This window comes from Siniperca chuatsi, linkage group LG7 (assembly GCF_020085105.1).
Source record: "Siniperca chuatsi isolate FFG_IHB_CAS linkage group LG7, ASM2008510v1, whole genome shotgun sequence".
Lineage (NCBI taxonomy): Eukaryota > Metazoa > Chordata > Actinopteri > Centrarchiformes > Sinipercidae > Siniperca > Siniperca chuatsi.
In genome coordinates, this window is record NC_058048.1 from 28,011,303 (window position 1) to 28,024,553 (window position 13,251).

Genomic DNA, 13,251 nt, shown 5'->3' on the forward strand with positions numbered 1-13,251 from the left:
AAGGCGGAGGCTGAGAAGATGAGACTGAAGGCTGAGGCCTATCAGCAGTACGGAGAGGCAGCCAAGACTGCCCTGGTCCTCGAGGCCCTGCCTAAGGTAAAACACAGATGGGTTCTCTGAGCGTCCGAAAAAGCTCCATAATGGACATCCAGCTTCTCTAACCACTTGTAGTTTTGTTCAAGAGTTTTCAGGCAGCGGGATATGAACCCATGGCTAAAGTGATGGAAAATGACAGCTCTCAGTTCTCACACCACAATTGCTTCATCTTAATGATTCATGAGACTATGACTGTATAATGTATCACACGATCACTGATAATGTGGGAGATTTCGATTATTTCCTGTTTACAGTAATCACTTAACCGTATCTTTGCAGATTGCTGCCAAGGTGGCAGCGCCGTTAGCCAGGACCAATGAGATAGTCATCCTCGGTGGGGAGGGCAACCGCGTGACGGGTGAGGTGAACCGCCTTTTGGCTGAACTTCCTGTGTCAGTCAATGCTCTCACTGGAGTGGATTTGTCAAAGGTAAGCATGCTTTATTATATACGTATGTGTAGTATTACTAAGCTATTAAATGCATGAGGGATTAGAATATTAAATCAGATCTGATAATATGGTTTTTGTTGGTGGTGGGTTAGAAAAAAGGCCAACACTATGCGTCCCTAGCTTTGTAGGACGACACTGAAAGGCTGCATGATTCAGCTGTTTATACTTCGGTTTTTGAGTGTTGATTTCATTTTATTTACTTTCTTATTTATTATATATATGTTTTGTGGGGGCTAAAAAACAAAAAAAAAACAAAACAGCCTTTTGCTGGTAGGTGGTTATAATTTGCATTTAATTAAAGGGATACTCCAGTGATTTAGTATTGCATTTGTGAGAGACATATGGTCAAAATCAAAGTAGCAGAGGTCGAGATATTAAAAATGTGTCGTCTCACATAACTGTGATGACATCATCAGGGTTATTTTCTCAGACTTCAGAAATCTCCTCCAGAGACACAGACGACATTAAACAACTGTTTTCGCAGGCTGAGTAGGACTCCCCATGACTAGTAAACTGACCTTTAAATGTAATGTAATATAAAAACAGTGAAATACACCTTTGCGTATGGTCGTGATAGTCTGGCAAGCAAAGCATGTTTATTTTTAAGGTCATTTTAAGAAAGAAAAACAAAGTAGTGGCTCAGAGGATGCTTTTTGATGCACATCAGTATCCTAGTGTTTGAAAACATGCTTATTGCAAGATACATGTCTGTAATGTTGACACATATGTTCCTGTCAGAAAACACAGGACGTTGATAATTTAACAGGGAAAGTTGGCTTACTTCAGTCCTCTAAATGATTATAGCAAAAATGTGTTTTACAGGGTTTTTTTTTTCATACATTCAGTGCATTAGATGGTGGATTTTAGCTTTTTGTCTCCAATCAGACCCTAAAAGGAGTTGATATCAGCCAGTCGAGCCTTCGAGGAAAACTCATTAAAGCACACCAGCTTAATTCTGGAAAATTCATGGGGGTTTGTTTCAAAGCCTCAGAGTTTCAATGGCAGGTTGAGTAATCTGTCCTTTTTCGACAGATCCCGTTGCTGCAGAAGATGACCAGTACTCAAGCCTGAAAACTGACGACTCCACATGACTTCAGTATCTGTTGTATGCACTCTGATAGACTGCCTTTAATACACTTGAAGAATTTTGTTGTTTTATACGTATATACTGTATACCAAGGGAATTTTGGAAACCTCTGGTGCCTTAATTTATACAGGACCAGAATATCTGCATGCACTGCTGCTCATTCAATTTTTTTTTTTTTTTTTTTTTTTTAGTTTTAACATGGAGACATTTTGTGTTGCATTTTCTTTTTTGTGTTTTTCTTTTTGTGTTAGAGTTGTATATATTGGCCCGTTTGTATGAAATGTCATCGAAGAGGAGAGCTGATATTAGACCGGTGTGACGGTTGACCTACCTGCTGACTCTCACCCAGGTTAGATTCATATTGTCATGTGACCCGACCGCTGACATTAACACCTGTTCTTTGGTATTTATACATTTGGGACCTGCTTTTTCAGACAACAAGGCCTCCGCTCTCACATTTTCGATTCAGGCCTTTTTGTTGATTTACCTCTTTGTTGTTAGACACATCTGCATTCCCTAGATAATCTGAATCTGTTCTTATTAACTGTAGAGCTTTGTTTTTTGTATCACATGTTGTAATTTTTAACTATCAAATGTTATTCAGGTTATTTTATGTCTCAGTGGTTGATTTATTTATTTTTTTAACAATGTAACAGGTGCTCACAATCTTAAAAGAAGCCCATTTCATTGTGCAAATATTGTTTGTTCCTCTGAAAGAAGTTTCGTTCTCCACAAACTGTTGATATCAGGCATGAGACATATGATTATTATTTAAATGCTGGTGGGACAACAGGAAGCAAATTCTGATCTTGTGCAAATATGGTTAGCTTGTAATGTGGTGTGGGTTTTAATGTAAAATGTTAGTAGTTTTGGCCTTCATTAAGATTGAAAACAGTTAGTTGGTGAGAGAAAAGAAGAGAAACAGATTTCATGGGGAAATTGTAAAAATGACTGGCTGTGAGTTGTGTGAAATGTGTTTATGTTGTGAAAAAAGCTAAATGTGAATAGATTCTGAAATGAAAGGCCAAACAGTGAGGCCAAATAGAATATAGTGTATTTTATTTTTTATTGTATCAGAAGGGATACTGTATAGTTTATCTGATGTTTAATTTCATACTACAGATATCTGTAGACGCTAAGCCATGTTCGACAGGGTGTCAACAAACCAAACTTCTACACTTTTCAGAGAAACACACTTTCTGTTCAATGTCAGCATTGATTTGTTTAATAACTGACATCAAATATAGAAAACTCTTTTAGCAGAGTTTAATTTATAAAACTATGTTTTATTTGTTTTAATCAGTAATATTGCTGTTTGTAAATAGTCACGACACTTTGTTGTTTTGGGGTCTAATGCACTAAATGTTAAGCTCCAGTGCAGCAGTACAAAGGATCTGACGCACTTGTTAACTATCAAAGGGTTTTTGGAAAAAGGTTTATGGGGAAAGTTGACAGGTAAAGTATATTATTGGGCAGAACAGGTTGACCCCTCCTATGAAATGTATTTCATCCACTTAGACACTTCCAGTAGAACTGGCAGTGAATTCTGGTAGCCAGAGCCTGCTCGTCTCCTCTCACTGCTGTAAAGAGCTGCACTCACCTACACTTAACCTAAACTAGCTTGACTGATGTTTAGTTTGAACCTCATAACTCAAGTAGGTGGTAGTTTTATGTTTGGCTGAAGAAACTTACTGACAAAGAACTTACAGAGGACTGTTATTATTGTTGTTGTTAATATAGTTTTTATGTTTGCATCATTCTTTGCTGATATAGTGACTTGACAAATACTGTGACCATACTGATTTGCGTGTCCAGTGTATATACGACATATTTGTGTTAGATTCTTAATGTTATTTACAGCACTTACACTGTGTGTTCTCAAACGGCCTTGAGTTTCTGTATGCTCTTGCTGCATGTCATCCGTCTGTACCCAGAACAATCAGTTCACTCTTAGCTAATTGTCATTTTAATAAATCAAAATGCCATAATTTATTAATTCTTTTTGCCATTTACTATTCTGCAAAGTTTATTTAAAGACATTGCAAAACTTTTATAATTTTTCACTGACTCAGCTTCTATATCTTGGTACAAGGTAGGCTGATGTACAATGACATACATATACTGTGTGTGTGTGTGTGTGTGTGTGTGTGTGTGTGTGTGTGTATATGTATATATATATATATATATATATATATATATATATTAGTTAAAACTCATAGAATTTAAAACTAGATTTTAGTCATAATCTCTTCACATGCTTCATTTATTTTGTTTTTTGTGGGTGTTGGTTAGAGATGTTATCTCAGTATCAGTTATTTAGGCCATTTTATTATTTTTGTTATACTTATGGAAGGCACGAAGACCAGTTTCATAATAATGTGTAATTTGCAGGGTTAATATATTTATTTGTATGTAAATAAATTGCATTCACTTCTGTGGAGAGCCAAAACTGCTTGTCTGGTGGAAGAACCTCAGACTTCATTATGTCCCCTCCACTTCTGAAATCAAACATATGCCAGGTGGTGGAATAGTATAGTACCATAATATAACACTGATGGGCCATTCTGCATAATGAATAGACTGCATATTTGATACTTCAAGTACGTGTTTGGTACCAATACTTCTCTACTTTTACTTAAGTAAAAATTACCGTTTTTTTTTTTTTTACGTGTAATGGGGTATTTTACTGTGTTGCTGATCTGAACACTTCTTCCACCATAGTCTACGCCCCTGAACTCGTCATAGCTTTGGCAATAAAGCGTCTCATCCGTGGGAATTATTGAACAGGCGTTTGCCATTGATGCCTAAATGCAGAACCGGGGTCCTTTTTCTTTGCGCATGCCCGACAAATGTTGCTGCCGTAGCCGGACAGCAGCACGGAGAACCAACACACCGGGGATGGTCTGTACATTTTAAAAAACAATATCAACGTTATATCTCCACAAAATGAAGCTTCCTTACTCATAGATTCGTGAGGAGTAAGTATTATCCTCTTTAATACGGGTCGCGTCGGTGTTTTTCGTCAATGAAAAGCTAAAGTTTGCTAACCAGCTGGCCTCGTCACAATAAGCACAAAGAAGCTCCTTATTTATTGTGGTGCTTGACTCGAGGTAACCTATTGAACGATGTAATTTCACCATTTTTGGGAGGAATCGTGGCCCTGCAGTCAGTCCAGTTTGCGTTTGCTAGCTTAAATAGTCCGGCTACATCTATTAGATCGGTACTAACGTTAGCTAGCTGTATTAAAGTACAGCAGATTAAGGCTGGGTAGCTAGACAGATGGCTAACGTTACCTAGCTACAGACTGTCTGTCTGAAAGTTAACCCAGCCCAATATGAGATGGTATTAAATATGTGAATCGACATGTTCAAAAATCTGACAAAGGTTAACGTAGGCGTTAGCTGAGGACGATGCCATAGCTCCACACGGTAAGTGTGACCTGTGTCTGTAGGAAAGGTCACATTATCCAGTCTGCATTAATGAAGATCCTCTTTTCCTTTCGTGCTTCTAACAACACTCACTCCACTGCGTCATCCTGAGGATACAGAGGATGAAAAGCTTGACCCAAGTCAGCAGAGAAGCATTGATCTTTTAGCCAAGTGCGACTGAGTTTAGATCAAATAGAAAAGCCAGTGAATATATGTCCAAGACAACAATTTATCTATAATATAAGTTTAATCCAGAAACCTTTTTTTTTTTTTTTAAAGAATTCGGCCATTAAGATTGTACCAGTACAACAAGTCAGTCAAGTATTTTAACAGTGGGAGTGAACAAATGATGAATCTTAAACTGCAAATCTATGATGAGTCTGCAAAATGTTGTGACCAAAGTGCTTCCAATGGAAGAGATGGGAGCAAAATCTACATTAATGGCTGCATCCAACGATTATTTTCATTTTCCATTAATCTGACGCTGGGTATTGGCTAATGGAGACATGGATGTTTGCCTTAAGTCTTCGTTGTGAGCACTGCTTCTTTGTGTAATTCCTCTCATATAAGCAAACAACAGCTGGTGACTACTCCAACAAAGGCCCAAGCCATATCACTAGAGCTAAAACAGTTAGTCAGTTAATTCATTAGAAAATTGATTTTGATAATTTTAATAATCGTTTCAGTAATTTTTCAAGAAAAAAATACCAAACATTCCCAAGTTACAGCATTTAAGTTGTGATGATATGCTGCTTACGTGATAGTAAATTGAATATTTTGGGGGGTTTTGACTGTCGGTCAGACAAAACATGACTTTTGCTAATGTCACCCTGAGCTTCCTGACATTTACTGACCATACGATTAATCAGTTAATCGTGAAAATAATTGGCTCATTTAATGAAAATAACTGTTAGTTGCAGACCCTGCTATGGATTTCGTCCCCCATCTCTTCCACTGGAAGCACAGGATGAATGAAGCAAAAACTGTTATGATGTTATATCTATTCCAAAATTTACATATGGGAATATGAGTATTGTTTTTAATGTTTTTGGCATTTAAAAAAAAATTCAGTGTAGGCAGTGGCAGCTTCTTAGCAGTAATTAGGTTTACGTGTGGTTTACTCATACATCATTTTGCAGATTCATCATCAGTTTGCAGACAGTGTATGATTCATCACTAGTTCACCACCACTGTTGAAATACCTAAAGTTGACTTGTTATAGTGGTGCAGTCTTTGTCATTTCTAAAAGCTTTTTGGACTAAACTTATTTGTGAGCTAAAGTGCTGTCTTGGACATGTACAGCAGTTCTTTGTGTAAGCAGGTATTCAACAAGACGACTGACTATTCTACATTAAAATGCATTTGGATTCAGGACCAGTGCTTCAATTTTGATTTGGTCTAGTGTTTCATAATATGACCTACTAAAACATGTTCAGCAGGGGAAATTATGCCTTTTTTTCTTCGTCTTTTAAAAAAAATTTTTTTACTGTGTGTGTGATTTTGAAGAAAATTGCTGGTTGCCTTGCAGTCTGCCATCATGCTGTGTCTGTGTGCTGTTTTGTTCAAGGAAAAAAACATCTTTTTCCATCTCCATCTCAGCTCTTTGCTAGCTGCAGGGTACACACAGTGAGCTTTTACAGAACCATGATGTCAGTTTATTACAAGCTGCCATTTGCAAAAGGTCAATCTGTACTGGATGTGAAAATAGGCGATAGCAAAGTCATCTCACACTGACGAAAGTGTCTGACAGCTGCTGACTTGTGTCTGTTTCTCCCCAGTATGGTGAGGAGAAGGTGTCCCATGCTGCATTAGTGGAATAGTGACATGCTGGCCTGTCTGCCAGCATCAGGTGACCCTACCGTCAGACTTCTCTCCCGCACGCAGATGAACACTGGACTTCAGAAATGTAAGTGCTTTCTTCCACCATTTTATGACTGTATTTCCTTTTGAAATTAGTAATTTCCTCATTGGTCAGCATTAAGGATCAGACGATGTGCTGATCTTGCAAATGTATACACAGTTTGAGGTTCGCAATATAATTTTTTCGTGATTTTAATAAAATACATTCTCAGTAAGTGTTAGCAGCATAAAATGTGATGAACAAACACACTACCTGTAAGGTAGGTTTAACTATGGCTGAACAGTGTACATGATCCTGGCTTTTATAATAGTGAACAGTTGAACACTTCAGTTGAAGACACGGTTATTTTATTTTGCTGCTAAAAGAAGTGACTATTTTGCCAGCTTTTCACTCCAGCCCACTATTAAGGGCACCATGCATTTGATGCAAAACATTAATGGAGGCAAAGTGAGTTTTTGATGTCCATAAAATGTCATGCTAGCTTCAATGACTGCAGAACTCTTCATAGAAAGCAGTATATAGTGTTGTGATGTATCGTCAAATCCCAGTCAGTGTGCTTTGCTAGGCATTTCTGGTTATCTAACTTTATACACATTGCAGGGGAAACTACACAGAAGATGAGATCTGCCAGCTATCCAACCCCAGCAGAGTTGGATGCCTATGCTAAGAAAGTTGCCAACAACCCTTTGACCATCCAGATCTTCCCCAACAGTGTCAAAGTACCTCAAAGGAAGCACATTCGCCGTACTGTCAACGGGCTTGACACATCGTTGTCCAGCCAGCGCCACAGTTCCTATCCCTCTCAGGTCAGCTCCAGTAGGGGCCTGCTGGCTGTCCTCCGTGCGCCTGCCAAAGGTGTCGTCAAAGAGTCAGACGGTAGCCGCACCCGACAGCTTCAGAAGGCCGTCATGAACCCTCACAGCGGGCCGTACGCCACTCAAAGCACTTTAAATCTTCCTCAACCTGCTCCTCACCTACAGGGCCCGTCTCAGCCTGTGGCCCAGGCTGCCCAGAAGCAGGGCATGGTTCTCCCACAGGCGCTACAGCAACAGCAAAGCATGACTCATCCAATGACTTTACAGCAGCCTCAAACTATGCCTCACCCACAGGCTTTACAGCAAAGGAACATGGCTCATTCACAAGCCCTGCAGCGGCAGCAGAGCTTGTCCCAGGTTCAGACTTCACAGCAGCAAAGATTGGCTCACCCACAAGGCATACAGAGGCAGCAGAGTGTGCCTCACCCCCAGGCCCTACAGCAACAGCAGAGCCAGTCTTGTCCACCAGTCGTACCACAGCAGCATCTGTCTCATCTGCAGACACTAAAGCATCAGACGGCTCCTCCGCAAGCTTTACTTACACAACAAGGAGTGACTCAGGATCTGCGCCACATGTCTGATGCAGCTCAGCTTCCGAGCATGCAGCACACCCAGGGGCTAGTTGGCTCACAGCCCCTTCCCCAGGCTGTGGGTGCAGGTCCTCCTACCATGCCTAATAGCCTCCAGCAGCCCCCACCAGGGGCATACGGGCCCCGGAAGCTCCCTGACGCAGATGCCCCACCAAATGTAACTGTATCTACCTCCACCATCCCACTGTCCATGGCAGCCAGCCTGCATCAGAACCGGCCTGGTGACCTGAGCAGCATTGTGCACCAAATCAACCAGTTGTGCCAGGCACGGGCCGGCATGGGCACCACCTCAGTCTGTGAGGGTCAGATCGCAAACCCCAGCCCCATCAGCCGCAACCTGCTGATCAACGCCAGCTCAAGGGTGTCCTCTCACCACCCGGCTCTGGGTTCTGTGCCCAGCTGCCTTATGCTGGGTCCCCTAGACAAAGCTACAGCTCAGACTCCCAATGCTGCTCTCCATTCACAGCCCAATATAGTGGCTACTAATAATATACCTGCCTTTCACACAGACCCAGAGAAGGTACAACTGCAGCAGCAGCAACTTCAGCACCATTTACATCAGCAGAAACAACAACAGCAGCAGCAACAGTTACAGCAGCAGCAACATTTACAACAACTGCAGCAGCTGCAGCAGCAGCAGCGCTCCTGGGCCCAGCATCAACTGGCCCACATGCAGCAGCCGCCGGAGGGGGCCCATCCCTGTAAGAACCCAAGGATGGAGCCTCCAACTGAGTGTGCTTTCCCATCTCGAAACCTCAGCTATTCCCACAAGCTACCCAACACGGCACAGTCCTTTCCTCTAAAGCACCCTGCAGAAAAAACACGACCTTCATCCCCTGTTAACTGCCCACTAGGTTCTATGCCTTACATTAATGGCCACTACATGCAGCCACCGTGGGGCAGCATCCCAGCCACAGCAGGTAACAATGTATCTGGCCCTCAGGACCTCCCAGTGGCTTTCCAGGGGGGGCAGGCTGCTGCCTCCACAGACCGCATCCCAGGGGCAAAGTACAGGCCAGGGAAAGAGGGTCCTACTGGTCAGTCAAAGTTAATGCAGAATGTGGATTTCTTAGGAGGGGACTTCCAGATGCCCAGCTTTCAGGAGCAAAACATGGGTGTGATGGAGAAGATGCACAGGTCAGCCATGGGCCAAGTTCAGGAGCCCAACAACGGCGGAGGTGTCCACACTCATCACCCAGGCTACCGTTAAAGCGTGAGCTTATCCCCCCCCTTGGTGTGTTTTGAGTTTTTCTCAACAGCTACTTTCAGCTTCTGTGGTTCATTCTTTAAGATCTTGCAAGTGATCAATTACATTTTACTGCTTCAGAGCTTGATTTATAGACCCACCAGGTTGTGATGTTTCCAAGTATTCCTCAGGTCTTAAGCCATGTCGTACCTTTGTTGCAGATGAAGGGTTTTTGAGATTGTTGTCCAATGTTGAGTAGAATTCCTCTTTTCATCACTGGCATGGATGTGCTGCTCTTTGTTCATTTATATATGGTGTTCTACAATATTCAGCTGCAGCTGAGAATATGCTTGCCATGTGATTGTCACAGTGCTTTTCCTTGGTTGAGATGGAACAACTCATCTTTTTTCAGCATTTGTGGCCTTACAACTGCCCAAAGGCAAGATTTAGGATGTCCTTGTGTAATGTTTTTATTTGCAATTATTTATCCTCTTAACAGGTTTGTGATCCATTTTAAATAAGAAGGTTACATGTATATGCAATTAATACGACTGTTGAAAGGTTTTTGTCCCAGGAGCTCCCTCCCATATTTGAGGTGTACACTTGTTAATGGGCTTAAATGAGAACCACAACTCTATCAGGAATACAACATGGCTTCTGAACTGCGCCGCGAGTGGTCCAGGTAGTTTTTGCGTCGTTCCATGGGTGATCAGTGTGCAAAAACGGCTAACTATCACTGTTACGCAGAATTTTAGTAAAAAATACGACAAAGCCAGCACTAGCAAAAACAGTAACATTCTCCATTTCTGAGATTCATGTAGTTTCTCAAGTTGCAAGTAGTTTTTCTTACATTTGGAAAGTCTAAAGTGCCCTCTTGTGTGTAATATTTCAAGAATAGCTTTTGAAGTAGTTATTTTATTACAGTTTTTGTCGTATTTCTGTCCTACTACTACCTTTAGAAATTTCTTTTTAAATGTTATGCTTAACATTTGGCAAAAGGAGCAAAAACTCCCATTAACCCCTATTTGTCTATAGCTAATGTGAAACAGAATGGCATATGTATGTCATTATGTGAAAAGCAAATTGATCACTTGCAAGCGTGCAAGTACTTATAATAATGCATACTGGGAAAATGCTTAATTTCCCCTTGAACGCATTTCCTCACCACTTTACTACTGTAATGCAAGTGAACTGATGTGGTGTGGACATAATCTGTGTGGCTTGTGGTGGGCTGTTAATCTACTAATCACTGGCCTTACCCTGTGTTGTATTTCTGCTACCTATAAAGAAAAAAAAAAAGTAAGAACATTTAATGCAGGTAATGTTTTGCTAGATTTGTCTAGCATGAAGCTCTGGACCCATTTCCTCCTCTAGTCCTTTTTCGGGTTGATGTTGTCTGGGCATATATTGCTCTGCTAGCCTCAAGCCCTCTGGAAAAAGCCTTAAATGTCACAGTAGTTATCCCCTACTTAATACTTATCTTAACTGATTTTCTTTGCCAGGATCCCAACTTAAGTATGGCTTCATTGTGAGAAAGAGTAAGTTATTTTTTTCTTTGGTTCATTTGAAATCTGTTAAAACTGTACTGTACTACCTGTTGACAAATCACCTATCCTACTGTCTCAAATGTTGCCTATCTATCAAGGATTTAAGATGATTTTTAAGAGTAAAATATGAATAGTATTTAGCAAAATTAATAGGTATGTAGAACAGGGCTGTAGCAGTTATTTTAAAGTATTTGGACTGTGTTTTAGTTGTTATACTTAATAAATATCCTTATATAGTTTCTTAATTTATTTTTTTTTGGACCACTGCATCCTGAAGCCATAGGTGTTTTCACATTAGGTGCCATAGGTGACACACATTGACGCAGACAGTGTAAACTGAGTTGTCTGCACTCAGAGGCAAATAAGAGGTTTGCACCCATGCTTTAATCTGATGTCTTTCATAGCGCTGAGCATGTCTTCTCTGAATCATTCTCAGAATACAGTACAGGTTAAAAGGGAGAAGATACGTTATCTTCAGAGAAAGACAGCTGAGATGCAAGCCGTAGCTTTTCTGGATTTTGTTCTTCTTACTTGATGGCAGTTCATTTTATTTTTTTCCATGGCTCTCATTTTTGATGTGCCTGCCCCTTAAAGCTGCTATTGACTTTAATCTTAACACACACACTAGTATGATTTGTGTGTATGAATAGTAATGATGTATGGGCTGTATCAGTGAAAATAAGTTCCTATTTATGGGATGGGCGCAGGGCGACCACTCAAATGCTGGTAAATTTGTTAAGGTCTATTCTACCGGCTATATTTGGAGATTATTCTAAATATATAATAACTGACCAGTATTCAATGTGGCAGAGTGATTTTCAGGAGTCTCACCCACTGTGGCCTAAAGACAGACACCTTCCAGGCCTGTTTGGGTTTCCTACCTTTAAATCAACACTAAACAATTCGACAGACCGGCCCTGTTTATTTTGAACTGCCTCTTTACAGCCCGACATAGTCAGGTTCTACAGTTTCATATGAAGTGCCTCCACTGGGCTTAGTATGGAGAAATGTGTGAATGGGTGCTTGCGTGTGTGTATGTTAAGCTTGGGTACTTGCACACAGGTGTGCACACTGACAAGGTGCACAAAGTTAATCTCTGATGGGGGACCAAGCTACTTAGTGTAACTACTGATACTGTGTCATGGACTGAAGTCCTGAGGTGTGCCACGATTCCTAGACACTGTCGGGATGTGTGAACTGTTTGCTGCTGACTCACTGACCAAAGTGACCAAGCGTCCCTCTCTGTAACCACCCCGGCCAAAAGCCTTGGCAAGCTTGTATTGGGAACTTATGTTCTAACAGTAATAAGCAACAACCTGGTGACATAAAGGAGAGCTGCTGCCCTCATTTGGACGGTTAAAGAAAATCTTGTGAAGTAAAAGTTTAAAGATGTGAACAGAGCATAAAAAAAATCTAGAGTGAGTGGTTCCTGTCTGCACAGTACACCCCAATTTCTTTTCAGATTCAGATGTTGTTCTAACCAGAACTTTGTATGTTTTGTGGTTCTATTTCACAATATTATCATCATGCAAAAACAGTACATGTCAATATGCACTGTAAGAATATAATCTATTTAAGCACATTGTAGCTCATCATGTTAGTTAACTCAGATGGCAATATTTATTGGGGCACAGGTATGTAACAACACTCTAGATTTATTTTTACTCCAATTAATATGATTATCTTTGATTGTCAAAGATCTATCATGTTGTGAATGGTGGTGGAGGGGGGCTTACTTTCTCTACTTTGTGAAAATGTGATACTCCAGTTTTGCCTAACCTTCAGGAATAAAATGTCTTGCACAAACATTCCCCCTAACCAAAATAAAGTTTGCAAACACAAAGCTTTTACGAGTGACTGTCTTTAAGTACATATGAAGATGATTTAAGTGCATATCAGAGTAAATGTTTGGTGTATATATTCTAGTTATATTTCAGTTAAATTTCAATCGCTTACTTTATCATATAAGACTTGACCTGTTTACACAAACTAGGTCAATTCTAAACAAGGGAATGAGTGTAAGGTATAATTAAGCAGTTCTGACACTGTAATCATTCGAAGTTAATGGTAGATCTGCAGTATGTACGGCACAGAATGTAGGGGGAATAGAAAAAGTCGCTGTAGTATCCAAAAAAACAACAGAAATAAACCTTAACATTTTATAATTTTGATGCGATGAATTTGGGGAAAG

At 40.5% G+C, this 13,251-nt stretch overlaps 2 protein-coding genes across 4 annotated transcripts in view; both read left to right on the plus strand.

The window, feature by feature from the left end:
- Positions 1–3,625, plus strand: part of LOC122879626 (flotillin-2) — a 14,480-nt gene extending 10,855 nt beyond the window's left edge. Inside the window, exons 9-11 of the mRNA XM_044203997.1 lie at positions 1–96; positions 376–525; positions 1,579–3,625. The exon at positions 1–96 is cut by the window's left edge and continues 88 nt beyond it. Of these exons, the coding sequence (XP_044059932.1) occupies positions 1–96; positions 376–525; positions 1,579–1,617 (285 nt within the window). The 3' untranslated portion in view covers positions 1,618–3,625. The remainder of the gene's footprint in view (positions 97–375; positions 526–1,578) is intronic.
- Positions 3,626–4,388: 763 nt separating this feature from the next.
- On the plus strand, positions 4,389–12,903 carry LOC122879624 (protein FAM222B-like). Of its 3 annotated transcripts, none has more exons than XM_044203993.1 (3): positions 4,389–4,534; positions 6,840–6,967; positions 7,523–12,903. In XM_044203993.1, the coding sequence occupies exons 2-3, from the start codon at positions 6,886–6,888 to the stop codon at positions 9,535–9,537; spliced, it is 2,097 nt and encodes a 698-aa protein (XP_044059928.1). In that variant the 5' UTR covers positions 4,389–4,534; positions 6,840–6,885; the 3' UTR covers positions 9,538–12,903. The 3 variants fall into 3 exon arrangements, with proteins under 3 accessions (XP_044059928.1, XP_044059927.1, XP_044059930.1); XM_044203992.1 differs by having other exon boundaries at positions 4,454–4,611; XM_044203995.1 differs by lacking the exon at positions 4,389–4,534 and adding an exon at positions 4,627–5,061.
- Positions 12,904–13,251: the final 348 nt, after the last annotated feature.

What these genes read in the sequence shown, in the direction of transcription:
- LOC122879624 (XM_044203993.1), top strand. Translation starts at nt 6,886, where the DNA reads ATGCTGGCCTGTCTGCCAGCATCAGGTGACCCTACCGTCAGACTTCTC. An exon ending in GAACACTGGACTTCAGAAAT is followed by an intron (nt 6,968 to 7,522) that starts GTAAGTGCTTTC and finishes TACACATTGCAG; the next exon opens with GGGAAACTACACAGAAGATG.